The sequence below is a fragment of the Vombatus ursinus genome, unplaced genomic scaffold (genome assembly GCF_900497805.2).
Source record: "Vombatus ursinus unplaced genomic scaffold, bare-nosed wombat genome assembly UNPS02003292.1, whole genome shotgun sequence".
In the NCBI taxonomy this organism is placed as follows: Eukaryota; Metazoa; Chordata; class Mammalia; order Diprotodontia; family Vombatidae; genus Vombatus; species Vombatus ursinus.
Genome location: NW_020943070.1, coordinates 1,132,079 through 1,156,985, shown reverse-complemented (window position 1 = coordinate 1,156,985; position 24,907 = coordinate 1,132,079). Strand labels below are relative to the sequence as shown.

The 24,907-nt window shown below is 50.7% G+C and overlaps 1 protein-coding gene and 1 long non-coding RNA gene across 3 annotated transcripts in view; one reads left to right on the top strand and one right to left on the bottom strand.

The window, feature by feature from the left end:
• Positions 1–24,907, bottom strand: part of SLC25A17 (solute carrier family 25 member 17) — a 33,284-nt gene that overhangs the window by 1,612 nt on the left and 6,765 nt on the right. For both annotated transcript variants that reach the window (XM_027871612.1, XM_027871619.1), the window contains exons 2-8: positions 12,547–12,607; positions 10,502–10,568; positions 9,661–9,812; positions 4,572–4,688; positions 3,748–3,893; positions 3,148–3,243; positions 512–594 (exon numbers count right to left, since the gene is read on the bottom strand). In XM_027871612.1, coding sequence (XP_027727413.1) covers positions 512–594; positions 3,148–3,243; positions 3,748–3,893; positions 4,572–4,688; positions 9,661–9,812; positions 10,502–10,568; positions 12,547–12,607 — 722 coding nt within the window. The remainder of the gene's footprint in view (positions 1–511; positions 595–3,147; positions 3,244–3,747; positions 3,894–4,571; positions 4,689–9,660; positions 9,813–10,501; positions 10,569–12,546; positions 12,608–24,907) is intronic.
• LOC114050075 lies at positions 18,648–23,260 on the top strand. Its single transcript, XR_003569930.1, has 2 exons — positions 18,648–19,774; positions 19,921–23,260. It is a non-coding gene; the product is annotated as an uncharacterized LOC114050075 (long non-coding RNA).

The window sequence follows — 24,907 nt, the reverse complement described above, 5'->3', positions numbered from 1 at the left end:
CAGCCCCCAACAAGTTCTACAGAAAAGGAAGAGAGGCACTAAGTGAGGAGGTGACTACTGGTTTTTTGCTGGCTGGGAAAGGTCATGTGAATGAATGCATCACGCGATGCTTCTTTCTACAGGCTCAGTGGCAGAGCTCCAATAAACAGCCTTGGCCCCTATGCTCCTGCCCTCACTTTTACGATGACGAAGGAGAGTGAAGAGAGAGACAAAGTGGCTAGAACTCCTGCCCAGGTGACTCCCACCCCTCAGGAGAAGCCAGGACTAGAAGATCCCTGTCTGTCTGGGAGAGCAGGAGAGCAGCAGAGATTTCACAATGAGACAGTAAGGAGAATTCTTGCAGGTTTTTTTTGGTGGGGGCCCTGAATTTAAGCCTATTTTATTTAATAATAAATTTTGAGTGTGTAAATGAACAGAGAAGCCATGGGATGAAGCCCATTCCCACCCCCCAGACACTGGCAGAGGTCTCCCTGTTATCAGAGAGGACCAGGAGGGGCAGGGAGGGACTCACCTCACTCGCTGGTGAAGAAGATAAAGAACATTCCGAAGGCTTCCTAACGTTCTGTTTTCAGGGTTCAGCCTGTGACGTCCAAACTGGGAAAAGGATGCAGACAGAGACCCCCCAGCAGTTATTTTCTGAGCTGCACTCACCTTAGCATCTGCACAGAGAGGCAGTCATGAGGACATTTCGAATGGCCTGTCACACTTCATCAGAGGCCTCTCCTCCTCAGTGAAGCGGACAGAGCCCCAGCTAACCAAGGCCACGATGACCATCTCTCCTTTCTTCTGCTCTTCCACCTGAGGTTAATCAGCAGACAGCTGGGGAACCAATCACGTGAGTGTTCCCATGAGCGTCTCTGGAAGCCACTGGACTGAGGGCTTCCCTCTTCCCAGGGCCCATGAGGCCTGGCAAGGTGCTCCCTCCAGCGACCCAGAGGGCAGGCCCTTCACATGTTCTCTGAGCAGCAGACCTAGGGGGAGCCCCTGGCAAACACCTCCAGGCTGGTTCTTAGCTGGGGGCCACATGGTCAGTCCTCCCCAAGCATGGGCTCCATTGGCACTGCCTGGGAGGAGTCCAGACCACCAGGGGCCATTGAGGAGGGCCATTACCAGGCACAAACATTTCCGCTAAGTAGCCACTGTGAAAGCTAAGTATGATTAAGAAGGAGCTGAGCAAGGAGCAATCCACCAGCATTCTGGTGGATTTCCCACATGGAACTCAAAATGAATCGACTTATTGAGCCCTAAAACGAAGCTGTGACTTCACTAACCCCTTCAATGCTCCTGGCTAAGCTGGAGAGACCGCTGGAGCCTGGGCTCCTGGGCAGTGCCTGTAACTGCCAAGACCTAGCTCCCGGATCAGCTGCTGTGTCAGAATGAGAGGGGAGCAGTCGGGCCCCATCTTGCTTTTCTTTTGCAGTTTCATCAATGAGTCCTTCCTCCGCCATCCCCAGCCCTCACACTCATCTGGGCCTTGGCAGGGGACCCCGATTTCATCCCCCTGGGGCCAGCACAGTGATGACCCTCTGCCATGGCACCAGGCACAAAGGCCGCTGGGGGTCCACACTGCGCAGATCTGCTAAAGGCCACCCTGGCCATCTTTGGAGAAGTCAGAAGAAAAGGGGGCATGGGAGTAGCACAAGAGGGGTGAGAGAAGTGATTGTTTTTTTGTTATATTAACAACCAATTATGAAATCAGCATAAAGGTTTTTTCTCTGTCCTTTCTCATTCAGGGACAGCCCCTGTAGGTCATTCAGTCAGTCTCTGAAGGACAAGGCTGACAGATGAGACTGGCCTAACCCTCAGGCACCTGTGTGCTCTGTGACCTTGGGCAGGACCCCACCCAACTGGAAGACCTTACTTCTGTTTGGAGTGTAAGCAGAATCCGTTAAGCCCATGTCCCTGCACCCCGCCACGGGAGTTTAGGGTGACTCAGCTCATGCAGGAGAAAACCATCGAAAGCGGTCTGAGTAGAAATGGATTCCTTTGTCCTGAGAGCGGGGGGGGGGGGGGGGGGCCCTGAGTCTCGTGATCAAGGCTGTTCTCTGCAGGAGGGGTTGAGGGTTTTCAGCCCCACCTCCTCATTTGAAAGTCCACCCCCTGGGGTCAGCTAGGTGGTGCAGTGGACAGAGCACTGGGCCTGGAGTCAGGAGGACCCGATTTCAATTCCGGCCTCAGACACATAACACTCACTAGCTGTGTGACTCTGGGCAAGTCACTTAACCCCAAATGACTCACAAAAAAAAAGCCTACCCCCTCATTAATTGTTCACCAGTTAGGGCTGATTTTCACCTTTCAGGGGGACCCCCTTTTCCAAAGGTATTTAAGTACTCAGTGATCTTCATGGTTTTGTCTTTGGTTACTGAGAGAGACCACTGTTCATCAATTTATTGATTTATCAGCCAGCCTAATTAATAAATTGATTGTTAATTACCCAGACACTGTCTCTCAAGCTTTTCACTGTCTCGGGGGCAATGTCGCAGGTTTTGAAAATTCTTTGTTCTCAAAATGTAAAGACATCCCCAATTTGAGTCTTCTAAATCTGAGATTTCTGAAAGCCCATATGTCTCAAGAAATGGCCCAAAGCAAGGCTCCATCCAATCCAAGGGGAACCTACACAGTGAAGACCACCCAGAGAAGAGTGCAGAGCGGGCATGAGACACAGGGTCTGTCCTGCTGCTCCTGGACACAGCTGCCCTTCAGAGTTTCGGGGGAGAGGTGGGATGGTTAAACACTTGTAAAAAGCAAGGTCGTGGTTCTGACCTATGTTTTGCCTACTTTTTCCCTCAGTTATTGTTTTCCTTATTTTAACTGCCCTGATTTTGACTGTACAAAACCTTTTCACTTTTGTGTCATCCAAAGCCCGTTTCATCTTACACGTTCTTCTCTTTCCCCCCTGTGCCGTATGAAGCTCCTCTAATGTGTTTACAATGTGATCTTTTTTACGCCAAGTTCATGTGTCCATTTGGGCTTGTGAGCTTCTTGCGGGACACGATGGGACACGGGAGACAGAGCCTTCTGGTTTTCCCAGCAGGTCTCATCAAACAGTGAGGCCTTAAGACCTGCAGCTGGGGCTTGGCGAGCCTCTGCTCCCCAGAGCTGCCCTGGGCTCCAGGTAAAAGGCTCCCGTGACAGGCCCATACTCACCCTCAGAATGGACTGCAGTGTCTGCATCGGGTAAGTGACTGTGGTGGCGATGGCTTTAGCGATGGCCCCAATGACAAACACGTCCAAAGAAGAAAGCTGCCCAGCAGAAGGAAGAAAACAGAGTTAAGCCTTAGAAGGACCAGGACCCAGAGCCCCTATACCACAGGCCACAAAGGCCAGGACTCAGAGCCCCCACACCACTGGCCACAAAGGCCAGGACCCAGAGCCTCCCCGCCATGGGCCAGGACCCAGAGTCCCTCTACCACTGGCCACAAAGGGCAGGACCTAGAGTCCCCACGCCACAGGCCACAAGGGGCAGGACCCAGAGTCCCCTCACCACAGGCCACAAGGGGCAGGACCCACAGCCCCCACACCACCGGCCAAAAGGGGCAGGACCCACAGCCCCCATGCCACCAGCCACAAGGGGCAGGACCCACAGCCCCCACACCACAGGCCACAAGGGGCAGGAACCAGAGTCCCCTCACCACAGGCCACAAGGGGCAGGACCCAGAGCCCCCATGCCACAGGCCACAAGGGCCAGGACCCAAAGCCCCTTTGGCCCTCCGCCTCACAGGCCTGGCTCCCGCACATGGCCTGTACCTGCACTCGTCTCTTCAGGAGCTGCCTTTTGAGCCCCTCGTAGAACATGAACTGGATGGCTGGGTTGAAGACCAGCAGGAGGGAGGGAAACGTGCCGTTCCACAGAGCCAGGATCCCTTCATCTCGCATGATTTGGTGGAAAGCGTCTGCACAAGAGGAGACAAGAAGCTCCAGAACCAAAGGGGCAGAGGGGAGAGGGCCCAGCGGGCAGCTTAGGGACCAGCTTTTCAGAAAGGCCCAGACAGGCCCCTGACAGAGGCTGCGTGCGGCAGCAGGGAGAGAGCTGACTTCCAGTCCTTCCTCTGATGCCCACTGACTGTGGACCTTAGGCACGTCCTGTCTCCTATCAGGGCCCCAGGCAGCTCTCTGAGGCTCTGTAGAGGGAAGGGGTTAACCTGCACTGGAGAAGGGCATTTCTTCTTCCTACCAAGGAAATCACTGGCCCCATCCTTCTCCCTGCCTTAGCCCTGCAGCTTCAGTGGAGATACCGGGCCAGCAAACCCTGTCACAGAGACGCCTGCCCAGAGGCTGCCATTCTCAGCTCAGAATGCTCGGCCGGTACCCCTTCCCACACAGGGCAATCACGCTGCATTCCAGCACGACTCCAGGGCAATGAGCCAAGCCTTGGGAGAGGTCTGGCCAATGCAGGAAGCGCGCCTGCTCCTCCTCTCCACTGGCTGTGCCCCTCGAACTCAGAGACTGGGAGGAAACGAGGGACAAACGGGCGCCCCTGGGGTGGGGTCATCGACAGGACGGGGATCGACACCTGAGTCCAGAAAAAGCATCCCACTGGGAGTGGGAAGCCACCGCCTGGAGGCCCTCACCTAAGATGCCCTTGTAGTTGGTGGGCACGATGTCTTCATTTCTGAACTTGGCCCCCTGGAGTTTCAGCCGCGTGTTCACCACCCATAGCGGCGTGGTCAGGAGCACGTTCACCACACCTGGGTCGGGAAAGGAAGTAGAGGCGGGGCTAAGGGAAGTGTCACCGCTGACCCGGCTGCCACCTCTTCTGACATGGAGGACAGACACCAACATCAAAGCAGGGCCTGGGCCTCTCTGGGCTGGGCTGGGGGTCACACAAGCCTCTACTGTTAGAAGCGGTTCAGAAGGGAACATGGCTGGTGGGAGACAAAGAGACCACAGAGGGATAGAGACAGAGAGAGAGACACAGACACATGCAGAGACAGAGAGAGAACCACTAATAGCACTGTCTCTGACCATGAAAACTGGAGTTTCCTCATTGGAAAAGCAGGCACAACCTTCTATCCCTCACGCGGTGCGACAGCAACCCCCCTGCTGTGGGCGCTGCCCAAGACGCAATACAGCATCTTGGCTGTGGGCTGTTTTAGAGGAAAAAACTCCCCCACTTTCCAAATGAGCAACGTGAAGACCAGCGAAAGTGACCTGCTGACCGTGCAGCACGAGCCCCGAGCAGGCACCTCCACCGCTCCCGGCCCCTGATGTGAGCGGGGGCCAGTCTTTACCAAGACAAACCCGAGACACAGTGAGGCCCAGGGAGGGCCCGGTGGGGAGAAGCCCCGGCTCTCACACGTTCACACGTCCACTCAGACAAGCAGGCAGCAAGCAGTGGGCTGGGGACAGTGGCACAAGCAGCACGCTCCGCTTGCTCCTTACAAGATTCAGGAGGGGCAGGGGCCTGGCTCCTACAGGGAGGCCTTGGGCTGGAACCACACAGTGAGGCCAGGTGCTTCTCTTTTAAAAACACATCATCCCAATTTAACATCATCTTGAGACTTTAACATATTCTTTTAAAGGACAGTCCTGAAATAATTAACAGAAGGAGAGTGACATTTACTAGGGCCGAGAAGGCAGGCCTGGAGCATCCACTCGGAGAGGTGCCAACAATCTAGCATGGCAGGCAGGACCCCAGGGAGCAGTGGTGTCCCTGAAGCTCCAGGACCCAGATGGCTCTGATTTAGGAATCTCAAAGCAGGCGCACAGGGAGCGCCGCTTCCTCAAAGAATGCCGCAGGGAGTGCCCAGGAGACAAGATCTATTTCCTCTCCTGCTGTACAGAATTACAAAACTGAGGCTGCTGACTCAAGCCCCAAGAGCATGTGATGACAAATGAAAATTCCAGTGAAGTGACCCGGGCCTGTCATGCCCCAGGTTTGCTGTGGCTCTATTTGATATCCTAGGCCTCCCCGTGCTCGGAGGGGTCACAGTGGCCAGCCTGCCCACCTGGGAAAGGCTTCAAGGATGGACTAGCTGTGGGTCTGTCTTTGGAGACGCTCAAGCACCAGGCGATGATTTGTTGCTATAGCAACTCTTCCACAAGCTGCCTCAGAGAGAAGTGCACACACACACCTCCCCCAGGAAACCGGAAACTCCTGGAGGGCAGGGGCTATTCCATTTTTGTCTTTGGGCCTAGAGTGCTTAAGAAATGCTTACTGGCGTACTGATAGGCCAGGGTACAAAGCCCATCAGTGCCTCATTAGACAACATACAGGACACTGTGGCCTAGCAGCCTCCCACCTCTACACAGATTTAATTATGCTTCATCATATGCCCAGAACATACTCTACCCAGCAGGGGCTGAAGTCAGTTAGGGACCTCTGCTGAACACTGCTGTTCCCGGAGAAATAAAAGCTAATGAAATCTACCTCCCTCCTCTCAGGAGAGAGGTTGGGGGCTAAGGGGTCAGAACACTGTGTACACTGTTAAATGAAGAGCTGTATCTGCTAGAAGGGAGGGTTCAGTTTTGGGGCAGGGGGAAGGGACCAACAGAAAGTAAATATGAATCTAAGGCTGGAGGTCAGCCCCATCCCAAATGAACATGAAAAGCCCAGATTCCTCCACTGAATCAATCAATCAACAGCCAAGCCACTGAGACCTGGGGCTGGGAGGGAGGAGCTGACTGCCCCCTCCCCCAAACCTCAAAGGATCAGGGGTCTGCACTTCCCACAGAGCCAGGAGCAGTAGCCAAGGATAAACTAGACACCCTGAGGAAGGGCAGCTCTAGAAAGAGCCCAGTGGAAAGTTACAGTGAAAAGGAAAAGGACCGCCATGAAAAGAGAAAAGAACTTCTGGCAGCCACAGGCCACATGTGCTCTGAGCACGACCCCACATTTGCCCTGGCTTCTGTATGTACTTTCAGATCCCAGACTTTCTAGCAACTGCCCTTAACAAAACACTAATTATGGATAGAGCTCTGGCCTTGGAGTCAGGAGGACCTGGGTTCAAATCCAGCCTCAGACACTTGACACTTACTAGCTGTGTGACCCTGGGTAAGTCACTTAACCCCAAATGCCTCATAAAAAAAGCAAAAAAAAAAAAAATTAATTCTGGCTGGCCAGTTGCTCTCAGCTACTAGATACTCAATAGGGAGCACGCCGGTGGGGGCTCGTGAGTACCAGTGTGAGGAGCCACCCCCCAGTTCCTCAGGGAGCACCCCAAGAGGAGGAGTCGGCCACTCTCTGGGCCAGGCCCCAGCCCAACAATGTGCAGCAGAGGAGAGCGCACTACACAGATGATAGGTGGATCTCAGTGGATGTCTGGAATCCTGCCCACAAGCCTTCTGATCTGCCTTAACTTAACTTCCTCAAGGAAGCCCATGAAAAGTGGGCAATGCCTCCAAGCCCCTGCTGACGCCCCTGACGTACAGTGTAAAGAGACCTCCTGAGTCCAGCTGCCCCAGCCTGCCCCAGCAGACGTGAGCCCCAAGGGCCCGGGCAGCATCCAGAGCTGAGCAGGCTCTGTTCGAACCTCCTGGGCCTGAGGGCTGACTGCTGTGGGTGTGAGGCACAAACCCAGCAGCAAGGAATAAATTCCCAAGTTTAATGCAGAGTTTGAGTAACAATAGCTGGGTTTCTGCCAGTCTTTGGAGAGAACAATGCTTGGTTCCCACACAGTTTATTCTACCGTGACAAGGTTCCCAGCAGGAAAAGCAACATTTTCTCTAATTACTTTGAGAATATATTGGCAATAAGATTAAAAAACCCCAAACAACAGTTATTAGGAGAAATAGAGAGGCTCAAAGCAAAGAACAGTCTTCTGCTTCAACAGCAGCACCTCCTGGTCCCCCAGGTGGTTGGATCAGGTGACCCTGAGGGGCCTCCCTGCGCACAAGCCCCTGCACCGGCCTGAGGAAAAGTCCCGTCTGACAGTGGAAAGGTCAGAAAGGATCAGCATGGCAAGGCAAGGTGGTTGGAATGAAAACATAATTTCATTATTTCATTTGCATCTATTCTACTAATCAACACTGGGACCATCTGCAAGACAGAATCCTCTCACAGCAGGAACACTTAGCTTAAACAAACACAGACTCCTCCAAAGCCAGGCTTAGGGCCTAGGAGGGTTCAGAGACTCCACAATTAGAGGGCCGGTGGTAGAGTTTACAGAGTCAGGAATGCCTGGGCTAGAATCCCGCCTCTGACATAATGAGGTCTTGGGCAAGCCACCTAGCAGACCTGTGCCTCAGTTTCCCCATACTTATCTCCTAATACTTTTGTGAGGCTCAACAAGGCTGTCCTAACCTTAAGGTGCTAGAGAAAGGCCAGTTACTATCACTAGAATAAAAGATGCACTTCTTTGAAGGAGAAAGGCAGCCTGGGCATTTTCTTGGGTGTCCCGGAAAGGGGCACGTTTCCAATGTGGCCCAACAGGGCTTTCCCCAACACCCCCTCGGTCCAGATGCTAGAGGAGGGGACACCACACAGCTGCCCAAGACTCCCCAGGGCCCACAGGAGAGGGCACAACTCCCACCCAGACAACGAAGGGCCTCCACGGCCCAACTCCACCACACACGTTGATTAAAAGTGTCCAAGGGGGGGCAGTTAGGTGGCGCAGTGGATAGAGCACTGGCCCTGAGTTCAAATCCGGCCTCAGACCAAACACTTGACACTTACTAGCTGTGTGACTCCAATCACCTAAGGAAAAAAAAAAAGTCCAAGGCCACCAAGAGCACAGAGATAGGAGAGAAGGAGGAAGTGGCTGAGTATGACCCCGGCAGTGCTGAGAAGTTGTCAAATCTGGGAGAGTCCCTGAAGGGGGCCTTTCTGGTAAGTTCAACACCCACTGATTAAGCACAGCAGAAACGAGATTCTAGGCCTGTCCTTTTCTCTTGTGCTTCTGAAACTTGACATTGCTGCAAAGGACTATGGGTAGATGAGATCACTGTCACTAGATACCGTCCCCTGAGGGATGATGGGAAAGTGCTTTCCCAGGGAAAGCTTGCTGTCTTTAGGTAGAAAAATATAATCCATTCGCCATTCAGATGCTCCCTTTACTCAGAATATTCCAACCCAATGTTTTTTTTCTTTTTCTTTTTTGAGGCAATCAGGGTTAAGTGACTTGTCCAGGGTCACACAGCTAGTTAAGTGTCTGAGGCTGGATTTGAACTCAGGTCCTCCTGATTCCAGGTTGAGTGCTTGGTGTACTTCTTGAGGGTCTGGATTCTCCTCATCTGGTTTCTTTGCCACCCCTCACCAAGTCTAACATAGCTCCTGCCACACAGTTCACCCTCATAAGCCTTTGTTCCCTGCACTCTTGCGATGCGGGGATGGGGGTGGGGATGGCACCCATGGCCTCTCCCTGAACTTTCCCTACGAGGGCCAGGATGCCTCTGGCTCTGCTCTAGTGCCTTCCCTGGGCCCAACATCCCCAACTGAGACGGTCTAGCTTGTCTGTACCCAGGTGTTTGCTGGCGGTCTCTCCGTCAGAATGTGAGCTCCTGGAGGGAGGGACTGTGTGTTGGGTTTCTTTGTATTCCGATGCTTCGAGTGGTGCCTGGCACACAGCAGGTGCTTAATAAATGTTTGTTGACTTGGCCAACCCAGTAGAGGTCACAACCCCTTGTTCAGCACTAATTGGGGCTAAAATCTATCCTTCTAAGGCACATACAGAATATAACTGATGCTTGAAGAACATGTATTTCCCTCAGAAGCACTTTTACCTGCAACAAATCCGACCGCCAAGTCCTTTCCTGTTGTAGAATGTTGACCTTTGACCCAGACAGCTTTGAGGCTATTAAAAGTGTAGAAATAGACAAAATTGGAGCAGCAAAGGCTGGAGATGACTGGAAACCACCCTCGGTATGGTGCCAGGCTAGGAAAAAACACAAAGAAACCGTCAGGAACAAAAATCATCAGAAACGGGCCCAGAGTGGCCTGCTCCCCCGCCCATCCCTGAGCTATTTGCCCGCGCGTATGTGTGTGTGTGTGGGGGGGGGGGGGGTTATTTTTAGAGGCAATCAGGATTAAGTGACTTGCCCAGAATCACACAGCTAGTCAGTGTCTGAGGCCACATTTGAACTCAGGTCGTCCTGACTCTGTGCACTGTGGCGCCACCTGGCTGCCCCTCGAAGTCATATATTCTGAAAGAAGCTGAGTACTTGGGAGATGGGGCAGGAGGGTGGGGGTGGGGGGCTCCACAAGCTAAGACAAGTGTGACTCCCACTACACAGGCTGGAATGGACACCAGGGCTGATGGCTAAGCCGGCACTGCTATTTCCCAAAGGATCCTGGTTTCGGCAGAAGCACAAAACGCCCGCCTGCCAGATGTATGTGGTGAGGGCTCATGCCGGTAACTGCCCTGCGGACACCCGGCCCCCTAACGGAAGCCGGGTATTGGCTGGGTCAGCTGCAGGCTGGTGCCCTGACTATGGGGGCAGACGGGGAGCACGAGAGAGCCTCCCGTCCCAAGGGCCGCAGCCCCGTCCTCCAGAGCAGTCAGAGCTCCTCCTCCCTGCCCCGGCATGCTTGGAGGATCCCCGGGCCACGCTGCCTTGCACTTACAGGCCTTCCTCTTTAATGATCTCCATCAGCACCATGTGCGTCGTCTTGGATTTCCGCTTCTCGTCAACTAGCAGATCGAAGAAGAGACCGTTAGGATCCCTCACTCACATGCATTCACGGGCTCCCTAGCATCCTGGCAATCTCAAAGACGAAGGCAACCTCTCACGAGTTGGTTGGATACCCCCAGATTAACCCAGGGAAGAGGAGGCCATGGACCAGAGCAGAACTGGGTGGGCAGGCCCGGCGGTCTGTGACCCGTACTGCTGGAGGGAACGTTCCCACAGAGGGAGAAATTACAGGGTTAGGTCCTCCAGGTGGGAGGCAGGCTTTATCATGACTGGTCGTTGTACTGACCAAAGCTACTAAATTTTTTTAAGTTGTTTTCTTTATCAGCATGAGTTCTTAACCTGGGGTCCAAGGACCCCTCAAATTTCAGGGGATCTGTGAACTTGGATGGAGAAAAAAGCTACATCTGTAATTCATTCTATTTGGTTTCCTACAGAATCCCATGTATTTTATTACATGAATTCAAAAACATGATTCTGAGGAAAGCTCCAAAGGCTTTGCCAGATGGTCCAAAAGCCCCAGGACACAGAATGGGGAGAAGGCCTGCGTCATGGCGCTGTGGTCACTGCGTTAGCTATTAACCGTCGTTCTGGTCTGCTCCTTTCACTCTGCATCAGTTTATGCAAGCCTTCCCAGGTTTTTATAAATCCATCCTTTCTTGTCCATTCTATCCATGTATCATTGTGTGTTAAGCCAATGCCCCAACTGATGGGCAATCAAGTAAGCTGTAAGCATTTATTAGGTACTTACTAAGGAAAAGCCAAACCACTTCTGTCCTCAAGTGGCTCACATTCTGATGGGGTGTGTGTGGGGGGGAGGGGGGGAACATGCACACACAAACACATAAACACACATGCACACGTATGTATGTATATGCATACGTCAGTAGATACTTCCTTTTTGCTACCCCAAAAAGTGCTGCAATTATTTTTTTGGTACAGACGGGTTTTTCTTTCTGCAATGTCTTCAAGGCGTATGCCTGCCTCACAGTGGTATCCAAGGGTCAAAGGGCATGTACCCTTTAGGGGCTTTGGGGAAGAGCTCCAAACTGCTTTCCACCTTTTTCAAAGCAGCCAATTTGAAAGCATGCAAACCTAAAAACCTGCCAATTTCCTGAGAATTAAAGTGGCATTCCTGTGAGGTAGGAAGGGCTCGCTAAACACAAGAATTGGTTATTTCAAAGCTACATTGTTCTCCTTGGCTGCCACATATGTCCTGACGGTCTTCGAGCATCTGTAACAAAGGGTGGAGAACCAAAATGGCGGGGATGATGGCCAATGCTGGGGATCAAGTCGCCTATCCAGACCTGCAGAGGACAGGGGAGTGGGTTTCCTGTTTCTGTCTCCCCTTTGTGGTGTGTCCCCCAGGACTCGACACTGACTTTGCTCCTAGAGGTTTTCTGGTGGTGTTAAGAGCTCAGAAATGAGTAGGCAAAATAAAGGACACCCGCAGACACCTCATTTCCAGACAAGCACCTGCCAGGAGGCTCGATTCAGCAGACTGGGCCTGACTAGCGCCCTCTGCTCTAAGCATCAGTCATGCAAAGTACTTTAACCCGCTATCTCTGCATGTGCCTCAAAACACTTTCCACAGATGTGAGAATCCCTCATGTAAGAAAGCAAGTGAGTAAGAGAAAGAAAGGTAAGAAAGGAGCACAAAGAAGCCCTGCCCTAGAGTAAGGCGCTCAGTCCTGGGCACCGTGTTTGGGGACCGTGAAGATGAGGAGTGTGTGAAGGAAAGGGAGACGTGAAGACTGAGGGGGACCAAGAGGGTCAGCTTTGAGCGGCTGAAGGGCTGCGCGGGGGGACTCTTCCTGCTCACTGGCCATGGGCCCTCACAGCTAACATCTGGAGCTGGGGGCGACGGCAGGTCCCTCAAGGAAGCCGTCACCCGTGTGCTGCTCCCAAGAAGGCGGAGTGGGCAGCTGCTGACCATCAAGCAAGCGGAGCATGCTCACCCCAAGGGAGAGGTTTACTCACCCTGAAGTCGAAGCCTGGCAGTGTCCAAAGGGAAAAACACCGTCATGGCAGTCACACTTCCCTGTGAAAGTGGAAAGAACACTTAGCTCACAGTCTCACAAGGGGAAGCCCAAACCAGAGCTGACTGGGAGCACCTCCCTCCCCAACAAGATGGCCGTCCTAGCTGGCCTCCCCAGCCTCAAAAGCCCAGGCTCCGGGAGCCTCTTAGCCCCTCTGGGAGTTATTTCTTCATGTCATACTTCTGCTAAGAATAGCAATAGGAATGACAACATTTCTATAGCATTTTAAAGATTTTTCCAAAACAAAAAGGAATCCATGACCACGCGTTTATCCAAACAGGTCCTAAAAATGCTGGGGTACATCTACGAGACCCCTGGGGAAGGCATTAATGCAGGAGCTGGGCAACCGAAGTTACATGGACCAACTTTCACTGGAAAAACTGCCAGTCTCTCCCTGCTACCCAGAGAGGCACCAGGCAAGAGTCAAGGGGCGGGAAACCTCTCTTTTCACGCTTATTATTTATTCAGTCAACACTTCTTCTATTGCCTTCCTCAAACAGGAGAAACTAAGACCTACAGAATTTAGAACTAAAAGGAGCCTCAGGACCATTTAGCCCATCCCTCTCATTTTAAAGATGAGGAAACTGAGGCCCAGAGGGAAAGCTGGCTTTTGGCAGAGCTAGGATGAAAGTCCAAGTCTTCTCCCACTCGATTTATACAATTTAATTGTTCAGCTTATTCTCCATAACAATCTCGGACAATCTTCGCTGGAATGCCAAAGAAAAGGCTTACTGGGTAAGTTGGAGCCATAATGAGGGGGGCTAAAAACAAGTACAGTGTCGGGTCCTAGACTCGATATGCTGCCAAAACATCAAATGGACCATCACGTTTAGGCCTGGGCATGATGTCAACTCAAGAAACCCTTACAGAGTGTGTGCCCCATATGTGCCAGGCACTATGCTGGACATGCAAAGCCCCACGCCCAGCAGCCTCTGGCATCAAGAAGCCTGTATGCCACTGCTCCACTAAAGGCAAGAAGACGGGCGAACACACGGATGGGCAGCTAGGCTGAGGTCAGAAGATGAAGGGCAGAGGGGTGTGCCCATCCTGCTAAGAGGCCAGATCTCTCTCAGGGCACGGGAGAAGGGAACCAAAGGGTCCAGGGCTTAGAGGAAGAAAACACAGGTTTCCATCTCTGGCACTTCCCTAGCTCTGTCTGATCATGAAAACTCTGCGCCCTCAGTTTCTCTGTCCGTTGAATGAGGATAATACCTCCCAGGGCTGTTTCCAGGACCAAATGAGATCACAGCCCTGCTTTTAGTTTCTTCCTTTTTCAAAAAAGGCTTTTCTCAACTTTATACAACCTCGAGGTCATTATAAAATTCAAATGAGACTATGATGCTTTGTAATCACCAAATGTGAACCAAGCTCATTCAACTGTAACTGAGTTTTAGAGATTACACAAGAGTAATATCCTGGCTTCGGAGAAAACGTCTACAGCCTTTTATTATTATTTTTTTTTTTCGTAAAGGCAGAACTCAGAGTTATTTATGAGAAATCTGAAGCCAAGTCCCACACCGAGGCCAGGAGGAAACAGTTGGCTGATTTCTGGTTGGAGCTCTCCTGCCTTCCTTCATTTAAAGACTCTCCGCTTTGAGAACCCGAATTCATTTCTCACAACCCCCCCACACGGATGCACACAACGGCCCTCAAACCAGAGTTTTAAATATGAGTTTATTTACAAAAAGGGAACATGCGATAGCTGTATGTTTAGGCATATACATTTATATACCTTGGACACACACACACACACAGATACATATCACACAATCTACTTTTATACACACAATCTATACACAGACAGGCAGGCCACCAACAAGCATTTATTAAGTACTGATAAGTGCCAGGCCCTGTACTCAGCATTAGGGATACAAATATAATCAAAAAGCTGCCCTCAAGGGGCTTACACTCTAATGGAGGAAAGATAATAAGGCCCAAAAAGGAGTTGAAAAGGAAGAGGTGGTAAAGGCTCCAGCTGAGGGCACTGAAGGGGTTCAAGTCTGGAAAGGCAGAAACTCAGCTGAGAAGGAAAGAAAATCGGCCAGCCTGGGCCCTTCCCCAAAGCGGAGTCCCAGGGAGGAACCCCCAAAGGGAGAAAGGGGCTAGCATGGTGGAAGGGGGCTAAACACACAGATTACACACACACACACACACACACACACCCCTTTACCATCAACCCAAGCCAGCATATAGGCACAATGGCTTCCCACAAAAATGCTGGGTCTCCTCCCCACAGAAACAAAAGTTAGGCGGGCAAGCTGAGAAAATGTGTTTACTCCTCAAACAAGCAGCACCACAGACACACAAACACAAGCTCCTCGAGGTCACACAGCTACTGGGATCATTAGCTGGATCATCTGGAGCCCCGTCCGGCCCAGCCTGGCAACTTTCCAGAGGAAGCCGCTGACCCCCACAGAGGTGAAGCGAATGGGTCCCGGTCCGGGCACAATGCTCACACCCAGAGCTCTCTGGGCTTTTCCCACAGGCTCTGGGATCCTTGCGACACACTTTTCAGAACCCCTCATTTTACAAACGATGAGACCGACTCCAGGGGGCCCATGAACCAACCTGTGCCCTTGTCCTGGCTTGGAAAGTCTCCACAAGCTGTCACACTGATGTTCCCAAGTGAGGATCAGCCCACATCACCACCCCAATCAGCTCCACTGGCTCTCTACTGCCTTCAGGAGCAAGTCCGGGGTTCTCAGTTTGGCTCACCCCTTCCCCCCCCACTCCGATGGTGACCCTGGCCTTCTGGCTGGTCCACGAATACGATCCTCCCTTTCCAGACTCCGGGCATTTCCCCTGGCTGTGCCTCATGCCTGGAATGTTCTCCCTCGCCCTCTCCACTTCTTGGCCTTTCCCAATCCTCCTCAATCCTAGTGCCGTCCCTCTGAGATTTTCTCCAACTATAACACACAAAGTGACTTAGAGGAGCACAGAATTTAGAGCTGAAAGGGACCTTAGGGACCAACTTAGTCCAACATCCTCTTGTTTAAAGATGAGAAAACTGAAACCCAGAGAAGGGATCTGACCTACTGGAACAGAAACTCCTTGTGGGCAGAGGCTGTTTTCGGTTTACTCTAGTTTCTAGCCCAATCCCACTCTAATAACTGTTAGGTACTTAAGGTCTGTTGAGTTGCATTGCACAGCAACGGATGGAAAGTCATCTGTAAACATATATAAATGTCAGCTCTGGCTACGAAGGCAGGACAAGCATCTATTAAGCTCATCCATCAGTATTTCTACCTCCAACAAACACTGCAGTGGGAAAGGATAGGGAGCCTGAGCCAGCCATCTGCTAGACGGCAAGAGTGGGTTTGGGAAATTGCTTTTGGGAAATTACAAAGCTCCTTTAATAAAGACCCCGTACTTCTCCAAGAAACAGGGAGCCATCTTTTAAAATACCAATATTCCACCAGCCTTAAAGTATGGCCATGAGTCATGGAACACAAAAGTCTCCCAGGAATTAAGCAAGAATATCACCCAGAGGGCAACGGTGGGTGTGTGAGCAATTACAACACAGGACAAGAAAATTACAAACAAGAACAGGAGCAAAGGATGACTGAAAAAGAAGATGGGCTGGTCCCGTGACAAAAAAGAAAAGCAATAAATAGAGGGTTAGATGGCGTGCAGTGCCAGCACGTTCAAAATGTCTGGAGGCATCAAGGAAGGTCCCTTGACAGGCATGGATGGTCTGTGATCTGCACTGCTGAAAGGAATGCCCATACTGATTATATTTGAATATTCTACTGGTACCCAAATAAATACATCCCAGCCTGATTCACCAATGGCCATCTCATCCGGGATGGCCCTCAAGGATCTCCCATCTAGTCCCCGACCTTCCAAGGTCTCTGGTTACTCCAGATTCCTTCTTGTCACCACCACTCATTCCACGCTCAACAATCACCATACACTGGTCAATATACTGCACTGTTAAGATCCTCTTACAGGAGCTCTAAAAAATAACTCACCAGCCCAACGAGTCAGCTGGTTACTGTGTTTTCTGAAGCATTAGGAGTAAAGATCAAGGTGGTATAGTGGAAACAACACTGACCTGGAGTCAAAGGATCTGGGTTCAAATCCTGGCTCTGACACTTACTAGCTGTGAACTTTGGAAAGTCATTTCACATGTGTAGGCCTCAGTTTCCTCTTATGGGTTGGATTAGATGATCTTTTTGGCTCTAAATCCAAGATTCTATGAATTTTTTTTCGGGGGGAAGATGGGTTCTTTTACTTATTGGCATAAAAGTATTGCTAGAATTTTTAGATTTTCAATGTATAGTATTTCATTTACATTATGGTATAGTCTAGAAACCTAACCGCCATTTAGAAGGTTATTTCTTAAAACAATTGTTTCTAATTCCAAACAGCTTACAAAAAAACCATTTCAAACACTGCTGGCTAGTGGCTGGGGAGGGGGGGCTGGAGAGGGGGACGTAGTCTTTTTCCAAGGCACCAATTCAAGAAGGTCTGAGCTTTCTACAGCCAAAGTAGCTGGTTTAAACCAAAGTGAAACTGGTGGGCACCAAAAACCTGGGCAAGCCCTGTGTGGTAATCACTTGCAATATAAACTAAGGATATTGGCTTTCTTCTGCCAAAGATCCAAGGGTGTTCTAAAACTCAGGCTCAGAGACAGCAGAATGGTATAAAAATTAATTCAACAAATATTCGAAATCATTCTGAGGATGGTCTGCTGGGGTCCAGAGGGACAAAGATTCGTCCCAAACTGGCCTTCTAATTTTTCTCCTCCCTCCTCGGCATGAATAGCTCTGCGTACACAATGACTTCAATCAGGTGCTGGGGAGAGAGTGCTGGACTTGAACTGGGAATGCCTGGAGCCATCTGGGCAAGTCAGGCATCCAGCTCTCAGCCTCAGCGTCCTCATTTCAGGCCTGTTCCAGGCCTCCGATCCTACACTAAAACGTCCACTGTGGACGCCATCGTCTGCCAAGGGCTGTGAGCCCAGTTTTTTCATTAGCAGTTCAGTCCGAATCATTCTATTCTGTCATTTTTTCCTGAGAATTATCTGTGCTAATTTGCAAGGGGGTTACTCTTATACACAGAGAAGGCCCAGTGTGAGAGGATGCCACCAGTCACAAATAAAAAGAAATTCATGATTTTCTGTCCTAACTGCCCAAGTGGGAGTTCTGCCACCATCTGAGGGAACGGCCTCCAGAAAGGTGACATCTTCTTTTTCCAGGACAGACACTTTTTAGTCATAAAACTGTGGACTTCACCACCCCACCCCCAGCCCAGGAATCTCTGGCAGGCGCCACTTCATAGTGGCAAACCCTACAATTACTGAGAACCTCGTTGGACTAGCTCCACTACAATTCTTTTGGGGGGAGGGAGGGCAAGGCAATCACGATTAAGTGACTTGCCCAAGGTCACACAGCTAGTAAGCATCAGGTGTCTGAGGCCAGATTTGAAGTCAGGTCCTCCTGACTCCAGAGCCAATGCTCCATCCACTGTGCCACCTAGCTGCCTCCACTACAATCTTTCCAAAGAAGCCACTGTCCTAAGCCCCAGAGGGAGCTGGCACCATCAATTCAGATGAGAGAAATTGAGTCTGAACGTTCTGTGAATTAGCCTAGAGGGCGGACGGACAAAGCCTTGACGTTTTAAACTATTTTAAGAGTTGGCTTGGCAGCGAAACTCTAAAGACCTTTTTGAGAACCTTTGGCTGCATGAACACATTAAACCCTTATGACCATATTTGGTTATTTTGGCTGCATGTTCTCTCTAAATGGGGGCTGATGACAAACTCATACCATCTAATGGCGCACACAAGTTGCCCCCTTATGTCTGGCCTCCTCTGTGGCTCTCCCAGAGTTCAGGACATGTTCTAAGAAATGGTCTTGGGACTTAACTGTCACCAAAGATCAGTCCAGTGGGATATTGTGTCCTAGGCACAGACAGCAGGAAAAGGACAAACATGTGAGGCTGAAACCAGGCAGCAGAGTGCTGTGCCTAAAGTTCTGACTGAGCTGAAGCTTGGTTGTGGGGGTGCAGGGAGGGGCCAGACTTCCTTCAGAATGGACTCAGAGCTCTGCTGGGGACAAAGAAGGAAGAACAGGCCATCCATCCACCAGGTCCCAGAGAAGCTGAATGATCCATCGGTGCCGGACTGGGTTGGTTCGGCTTGGTTGCCGAGGGCAGTGCTAGGAACAGGAAGAAGGGGCAGAGAGGCCAAGCTGAGTTTCGATGCAAACTTCTAGGGGCCATCTGAAGCAAGCCCTTCGTGCCTGGCTTCGCCCAGAAGCAACAGATGATGTCCCATCATCCCTCATAACTAAAGGGGTGAAGGAGGGATGAATATATGAGATACTGTGGAGGACAGAAGCCACTAGATCTGGCAATGACTGGGGGTGAGACTGAGAACCAGAGGATGGCACGAAACGGGAAAACACCAATTAAGTGCTTATCGTGTGCCCAACACTGGGCTGAGTTCTGGAGATACGGACAGTCCTTGCTCTGGAGAAGCGCCCGTTCTGACAAGGGAAGACTCTGCCACAGGACAGAGGGAAGAGCAAGTGAGTGCTCCAAACAGCAGACCAAACATCAAGGCCATTGGCAGGGTCGTAGGATTCTACACAGCAGGGTGTGTAAGGCTCATCAGCACCTTGCCAGAAGGGCGAGAGATGGTGACTCCTTGCTCACCCGGGCAGTGTGGGCAAGACATCTGACGATGGGCCCCAGCAGATCTCCCAACGCACCCGGTGCCCCTCAGGTCACCAAAGTGAAAGGGAGGGGCGCGGATGTTCATGGGAAGGGCAGGCCAATAGAAAAAAACCTGCTCAACTTGTGGTAAGCAACCAGAGTTCAAACACCTGAGAGTTTCCAGAATGCCTCACCCTCTCCTTTATTTCCCAATTTCTTTGCCTGGGGATAGGACGAGCTGGGCTGCTCAGCACTCAGACCCATCTGAAACGCTTCTTCCCTGAGAGTTAATGTCTGGGCCAAGCATGAAGTATAGAGACTGGGGGGGACAGGAGCTCTGCCTCTGACATGGCGAGTCCGATGTGCCCTTGGCTCATCCAGGAGCAGAAATCCAGGAGCAGCTGGCTGGTGAAGCCTATGGGAGCTCGGGAGAGAAACAGAGGCTGGATCTAGAAATCAAGGAGTCACCGACAAGAGAAGACAACCGTACCCAGAGTCACTGCCACCAAGTGAGTAGCAACAGAGGTAAAGGCGGCTTAGAACAAAAACTTAGGGGGCCAACTAGGGAATTGCAGAAGGGTCGGTGAAAAGTGATTTTGTGTGAAAACAAAACAGAACACACTTTGAATAATAAAAACATGGACCTTTGCTCTAGGAAGAAGCTTGTTGTAGGCCATTTCCCAAAGACTGCTCCAACTGGCTCTCCGATTCAATCCTGAGCTTAGCTCACGTCCCGTCGGCCCTGCCCCAGGCCCGTCATCCGACTGCCTGTGACAGAGTAGACACCGGCCACTCTTCTAGGCGTTTACCCATCTCATCCAGAAATGCGTTTCCTGTCTTGGGGCAATCGGCACACTCTCCTTCACAAACAGGAGCACCTGCAGGAACCTGGCCTGGAAGAACTTCTGGGACAGTGGCACAGCCTTAGAACAAATTCTAGTGCCTTTCCTCATTTGCCTAACCTGCAAGCAATACTGAAGAGGTCAAGGCTGTCTCTGCTGTTACAACTTTAAAGGGATCACTGGTGGTTGTGACACATACAAGGAAGGCAGTCTGTTACAAGAGGGCCCTCACCTGGTGTCTGCCCCTCAGAATAGGAGCCCCTTAAGAGCAGGGACGTTTTGGGACTTTTTCTCTGAATCCTCAGCACTTTGCACATACGTAAACGCCTGACGACCGGGCGACTAAATAAAACGCTTTTTTATCGTCAGCAATTGATAAGAACCTGAGGAACTTGTATTCTCTACTCCTTCCAGGGAATCACGACTGTAAAGATGTAGCCTGCGGTGGGGCCCCGGCGCCTCTGGGACCTAACAGAAAAGTCTGCTTCATAACTTAGCCCCTTCTACCTGTGGGGTCTTTTTATACCTTCCACCCCAACGTGTGCCCTCTGATCCAGTGACACTGGCCTACTGGCTGGTCCATTGCTTGGCTCTGGGCATTTTTACTGGCTGTCTCCCACGCCTGGAATGATTTCTCTCCTCACTTCCTCCTCCCGGCTTCTCTGGTATCCTGCAAGTCTCAGCTAAAATCCCACCACCCACAGGAAGCCTTCCCCAACTCCTCTTAATTCTAGTGCCTTTCCTCTCTTCACGATTTCCTATTTACCCCTTATAAAGTTTGTTTGTATATATTTGGTCGTCATCTCCCCGCTAGATTGGGAGCCCCTTGAGAGCAGGGACTGTCTTTTACTTCATTTTGCATTCTTAGAGCTTAGCACAGTGCCGGGCACATGGTACACACTCAATAAAGGCTTACCGACTAAGCTAACCTGAGATTAGACCTCTAACTGGATAGGTCATCAGGAATCAAGGCCAGAGATTGGGGAGGAAGGTCACCCAAGCATACTTTCCTGGAGCTCCCAGTGAATACAACCAAACTCTGGGGACAGTGACGGTGGCCACACAATGCAGAGTCTTGATGCTGGGTCCACATGAGGCGACGAAAGAAAAGAAAGACGAGAGGCCCGGATGAGCGCGCCAGCCCTGTAAGGTAATCCCTTGAAGTCCTGAGCTGTTAGTTCTGACTCCTCTCCTGGAGAAGTCAGTGGTGGAAAAAGAAAAGGCCGGCCAACAAAAGAGCACCGAGCTTTCAAAAGTTATCTCGGGAAAACAGGAGCCAGCATGGGATGGGGTGCGAAAACACTTAGGAAAGCTAGGCCAGTACCTGGTGGGAGGAGAAGTGGGGAGCACAAAGGGGAAAGCACCACTTTTTTAGTGGAAAAAACCACAGGAATGAATAAGAAAACATCTCATCTGGATGAAACAAGAGAGCTTCAGCAGAGCAGGGACATCCAGCTTAATGGTTTGGTCTAACAGGTGGGGAACCTGGGGCCTCGAGGCCACATGTGGCCCTCTTGGTCCTCAAGTGCAGCCCTCTGCCTGAATCCCAGCTTCACAGAACTGTCCCATCTCTGATGGGAGATCCCTCAACCTACGTGAACTCTGACTAGTCTCGCCCTGCTGAACCACAGATCCTCCTCTATAAAACGGAGGGTCTGGACGGGGATCACCTATTACCAGGAGACCCTGGTCCTTGTTCTGTTTCTGCTACAAGTGATCTGATCTTGTATCACTGCGATCCTCTCCGGGCCTCATCCGTAAAATGAGAGGAGGGAAGGCAATGTTCACGTTTGATGTTTTTTGAAGTTGTAATAAAAAAGGAAAAATTAAAATAAGTAAATAAAATGAGGGATTGGATTAGAAAATAGCTCCAAAATTCAATGAAGCCACGTCATGACCCATGATGTAGGAAGCGTGGGTAGAAACGTTTTTCCAGCTTGGAAATCTGATTCCATGTAATATTTGATGCCACTTCTTTTCTACGATCTAGAGAAATTATGAGGCTGGCACGGGCCTAACCACAAAGAGGGGGAGGGGCTCACACCCTTGTCCGATGGACCCATCGGCTCCCTCTCCCAGAATCCTAAGAGCTGGAAGACACCTTTGAGCTCTTTCAGGAGGGCATGAGCCCCTCGGACCTTCGGCAATCTCCCTGTCAGGAAGTCACAGAGCCTCTGCTTCGAGGCCTCCCCTGGAAGATCGCGACTCCACAAACCAGCCCATTCTAGCTGCGGACAGCTCCATTAAGGAAGTGTGTCCTCACAGGAGCAATCAATCTGTCGCCTTTATCTGCCACCCACTCGCCCTGCGGCCCTGTCCCCTGGGGCCCAAGCAGAACTAGGCCAACAAGACTAAACGTCCCTTCCAATGTGCAGTTCACAGCCGGCCTCCATCCAAGTCTACTCTTTAACAGCTTTGTCAGTGAGCTGCTTAAGGGGCTTTCTCGTGAATCCCAAAGGGCAGAATGAGGAGCAAGGGAAGAGTTGCCTAGACAGAGGATTTCACCCAAACCTTCAAAAGCTCCTGCCAAGAGCAGAAAACGCCAGCCCCTTGAGGACTTCCACAACCTCACTCCAAACTACTTTCCCAGGGCTCCCCTCCATGCACCATGTTCCAGCCAACCTGGTTGACCATCTTCCGCCGCCCTGGATTTAGACAGGCACGTCCCCCACACCTCCTCCAAGGCTCAGCTGTGGGGCCAATTCCCTAGAAAGTCTCGCTTGACCCAACCATTAAACATTCTCTCTACCGCATACACTTTCAAACTTAGTTGCTCTATGAGTTACTTTTGCTGAACTGCTTCCCTCCCCCCACCCCCATGTTTTATTCTTTGCTAAGAGGGATGGTTCTGGGTGGGGGAGGGACATACTGGTCCCTTTGATGTCACTGATGTAAAAGTCAAAGATAGCGACAAAAAGCTTTGAAAAACAAAGTTCCCCTCCCCCAACGTTCTAGAGCATCGTCTAGGCTCTCCTTTGCTCCTGTTATACCCGACTTTGTATTCTGCTTATTTGCGTGTGTGACGCATCCCCACTGAGTAAGCCACAGGCACCTTCAGGCAGGGACTATGTCATTTTTCATCTTTAGATGCCCAGCACCAAATACTGTGACTCCGCACATAGGAGGCATTAAATAAACAGTTCTCAAATTTAATGGAATCTTTCATGTGAAAACAGCCTGAATTCTCGCACGATGTCCTGTCTAATTTTCTCCTTAGCTCAGTCACTTCTAAACATGTTGTGGCTCGTTTATGAAGTCCTTTCCTAAAACGTGATACACAATGCAGAACCCAGGCCTCCCAAGGTGGTGAGACCAGGACAGAGGCCAGCAGAGCAAACTCCTTTGTTCCAAACTCTCTGACCATTAAGGCAGACAAAGCTGTTCAATCATTTTATCGCTGAGCTTGTAATCCATAACCCCCACTTCTCCCCTGCTCTTTTTTATAGGAGCTACTATCTGTCTGGGTCTCTACTCGTTGTATAATTACATAACCTATATAATATCCCTGTCTCAATTTCCCTACCTGTAAACTCGATTGTCACCAACTTTGTTTTGAGGATTCAAAGTGTTACACTAAATTAATGAGCAAACTTAAGTGGAACCAAAAACTGCAAAATCAGAAAACGGAGGAACAAGGTGACAGAGTTGAAAGAACCATGATCCTGGAATCAGGAGACCTAGGTTCTAGACTGGGCTTATATTTCCTTCTCTGGACTAGGGGTGGGGGTGCCTGGAAGTACCTAATCACTCTGTTTTATCACATGTAAAATGAATGAGCACACAATGTTTGTTGACTGATTGATAATGGACACAAAAGTACTTTGTGAAGTTAAAATCGGTACATTTTAGACCAATTATTAAAATTATTCAATACAAAGTACAACAAATGTTCTGATGTACATATGGCCTTTACCAAGAATGGGAAACCGAAGAACGGATCTACTCATTTAATGCACACTGAATTCGACAAACATTCTGTACCCACCATCTATTTGGTACTTCTGCAAGAAGACCAAGAGGGGCCCATCCCCTCCCTCAAGGAGCTGACAATCTAACAGGGCAGGGCAGACTGCCATACAATCTAGAAGGTGAAAAAGCAGAGTCGAGGTAAGAGAAATGCTGACATTTCAGAAGGAATTTCCCAATTGGCTGAAGGCTTTTTCTGCAAGGGCTTAAACAAGAGTCAGGCTCCTGGGAATGGCCAGGGATTTCTACAGGCAGGCCCAGAGAGGGATTTCTTTGCTGCTGACAGAGAAGCTTGAGCAAGTGGGATGAGATGGCAAAGGACAGGGAGTCATCCAGTCTGGCTAGGAACAAATTACAGGCAGGAAGAGGAAGCTGGGCACCCTCTGCCCCAAACTGCTGCCCCATCTGGCATCTGACAATGACATTTTTTACTCAGTGGTCATTTCAAACCTGCCCGTGAACAAGAGCAAAGCACTATGCTGGGTAGTATACAGGCCTTCATCTAAAAGAGACTACAGTCTAATGGGGGTGGGGAAGAGAAGTACACATGGAATCAGAGAAGAGGTGCAAAGCACCAGGAGAAATCTGAGAAGGCAGAGTTCACTTTCATCTGGGGATAGGAGGCACAGATGAGGGAGGCTCCAGGAGGGAGGTGGTATCTAAGCCGGACCTTGAAGGAAGAGCGATGCTCCAACAGAGATGGCCGTGCAGCTGGCCACTCTAAGTACAGAGGACAACATGACAAGACACAGGAGTGTGCAAGGAGAGAGAAGAAAGGGGTGAGTGGCACAGCTGAGCTGGCAAGCTGGAGATGGGAAGGACACTGGTATGAAG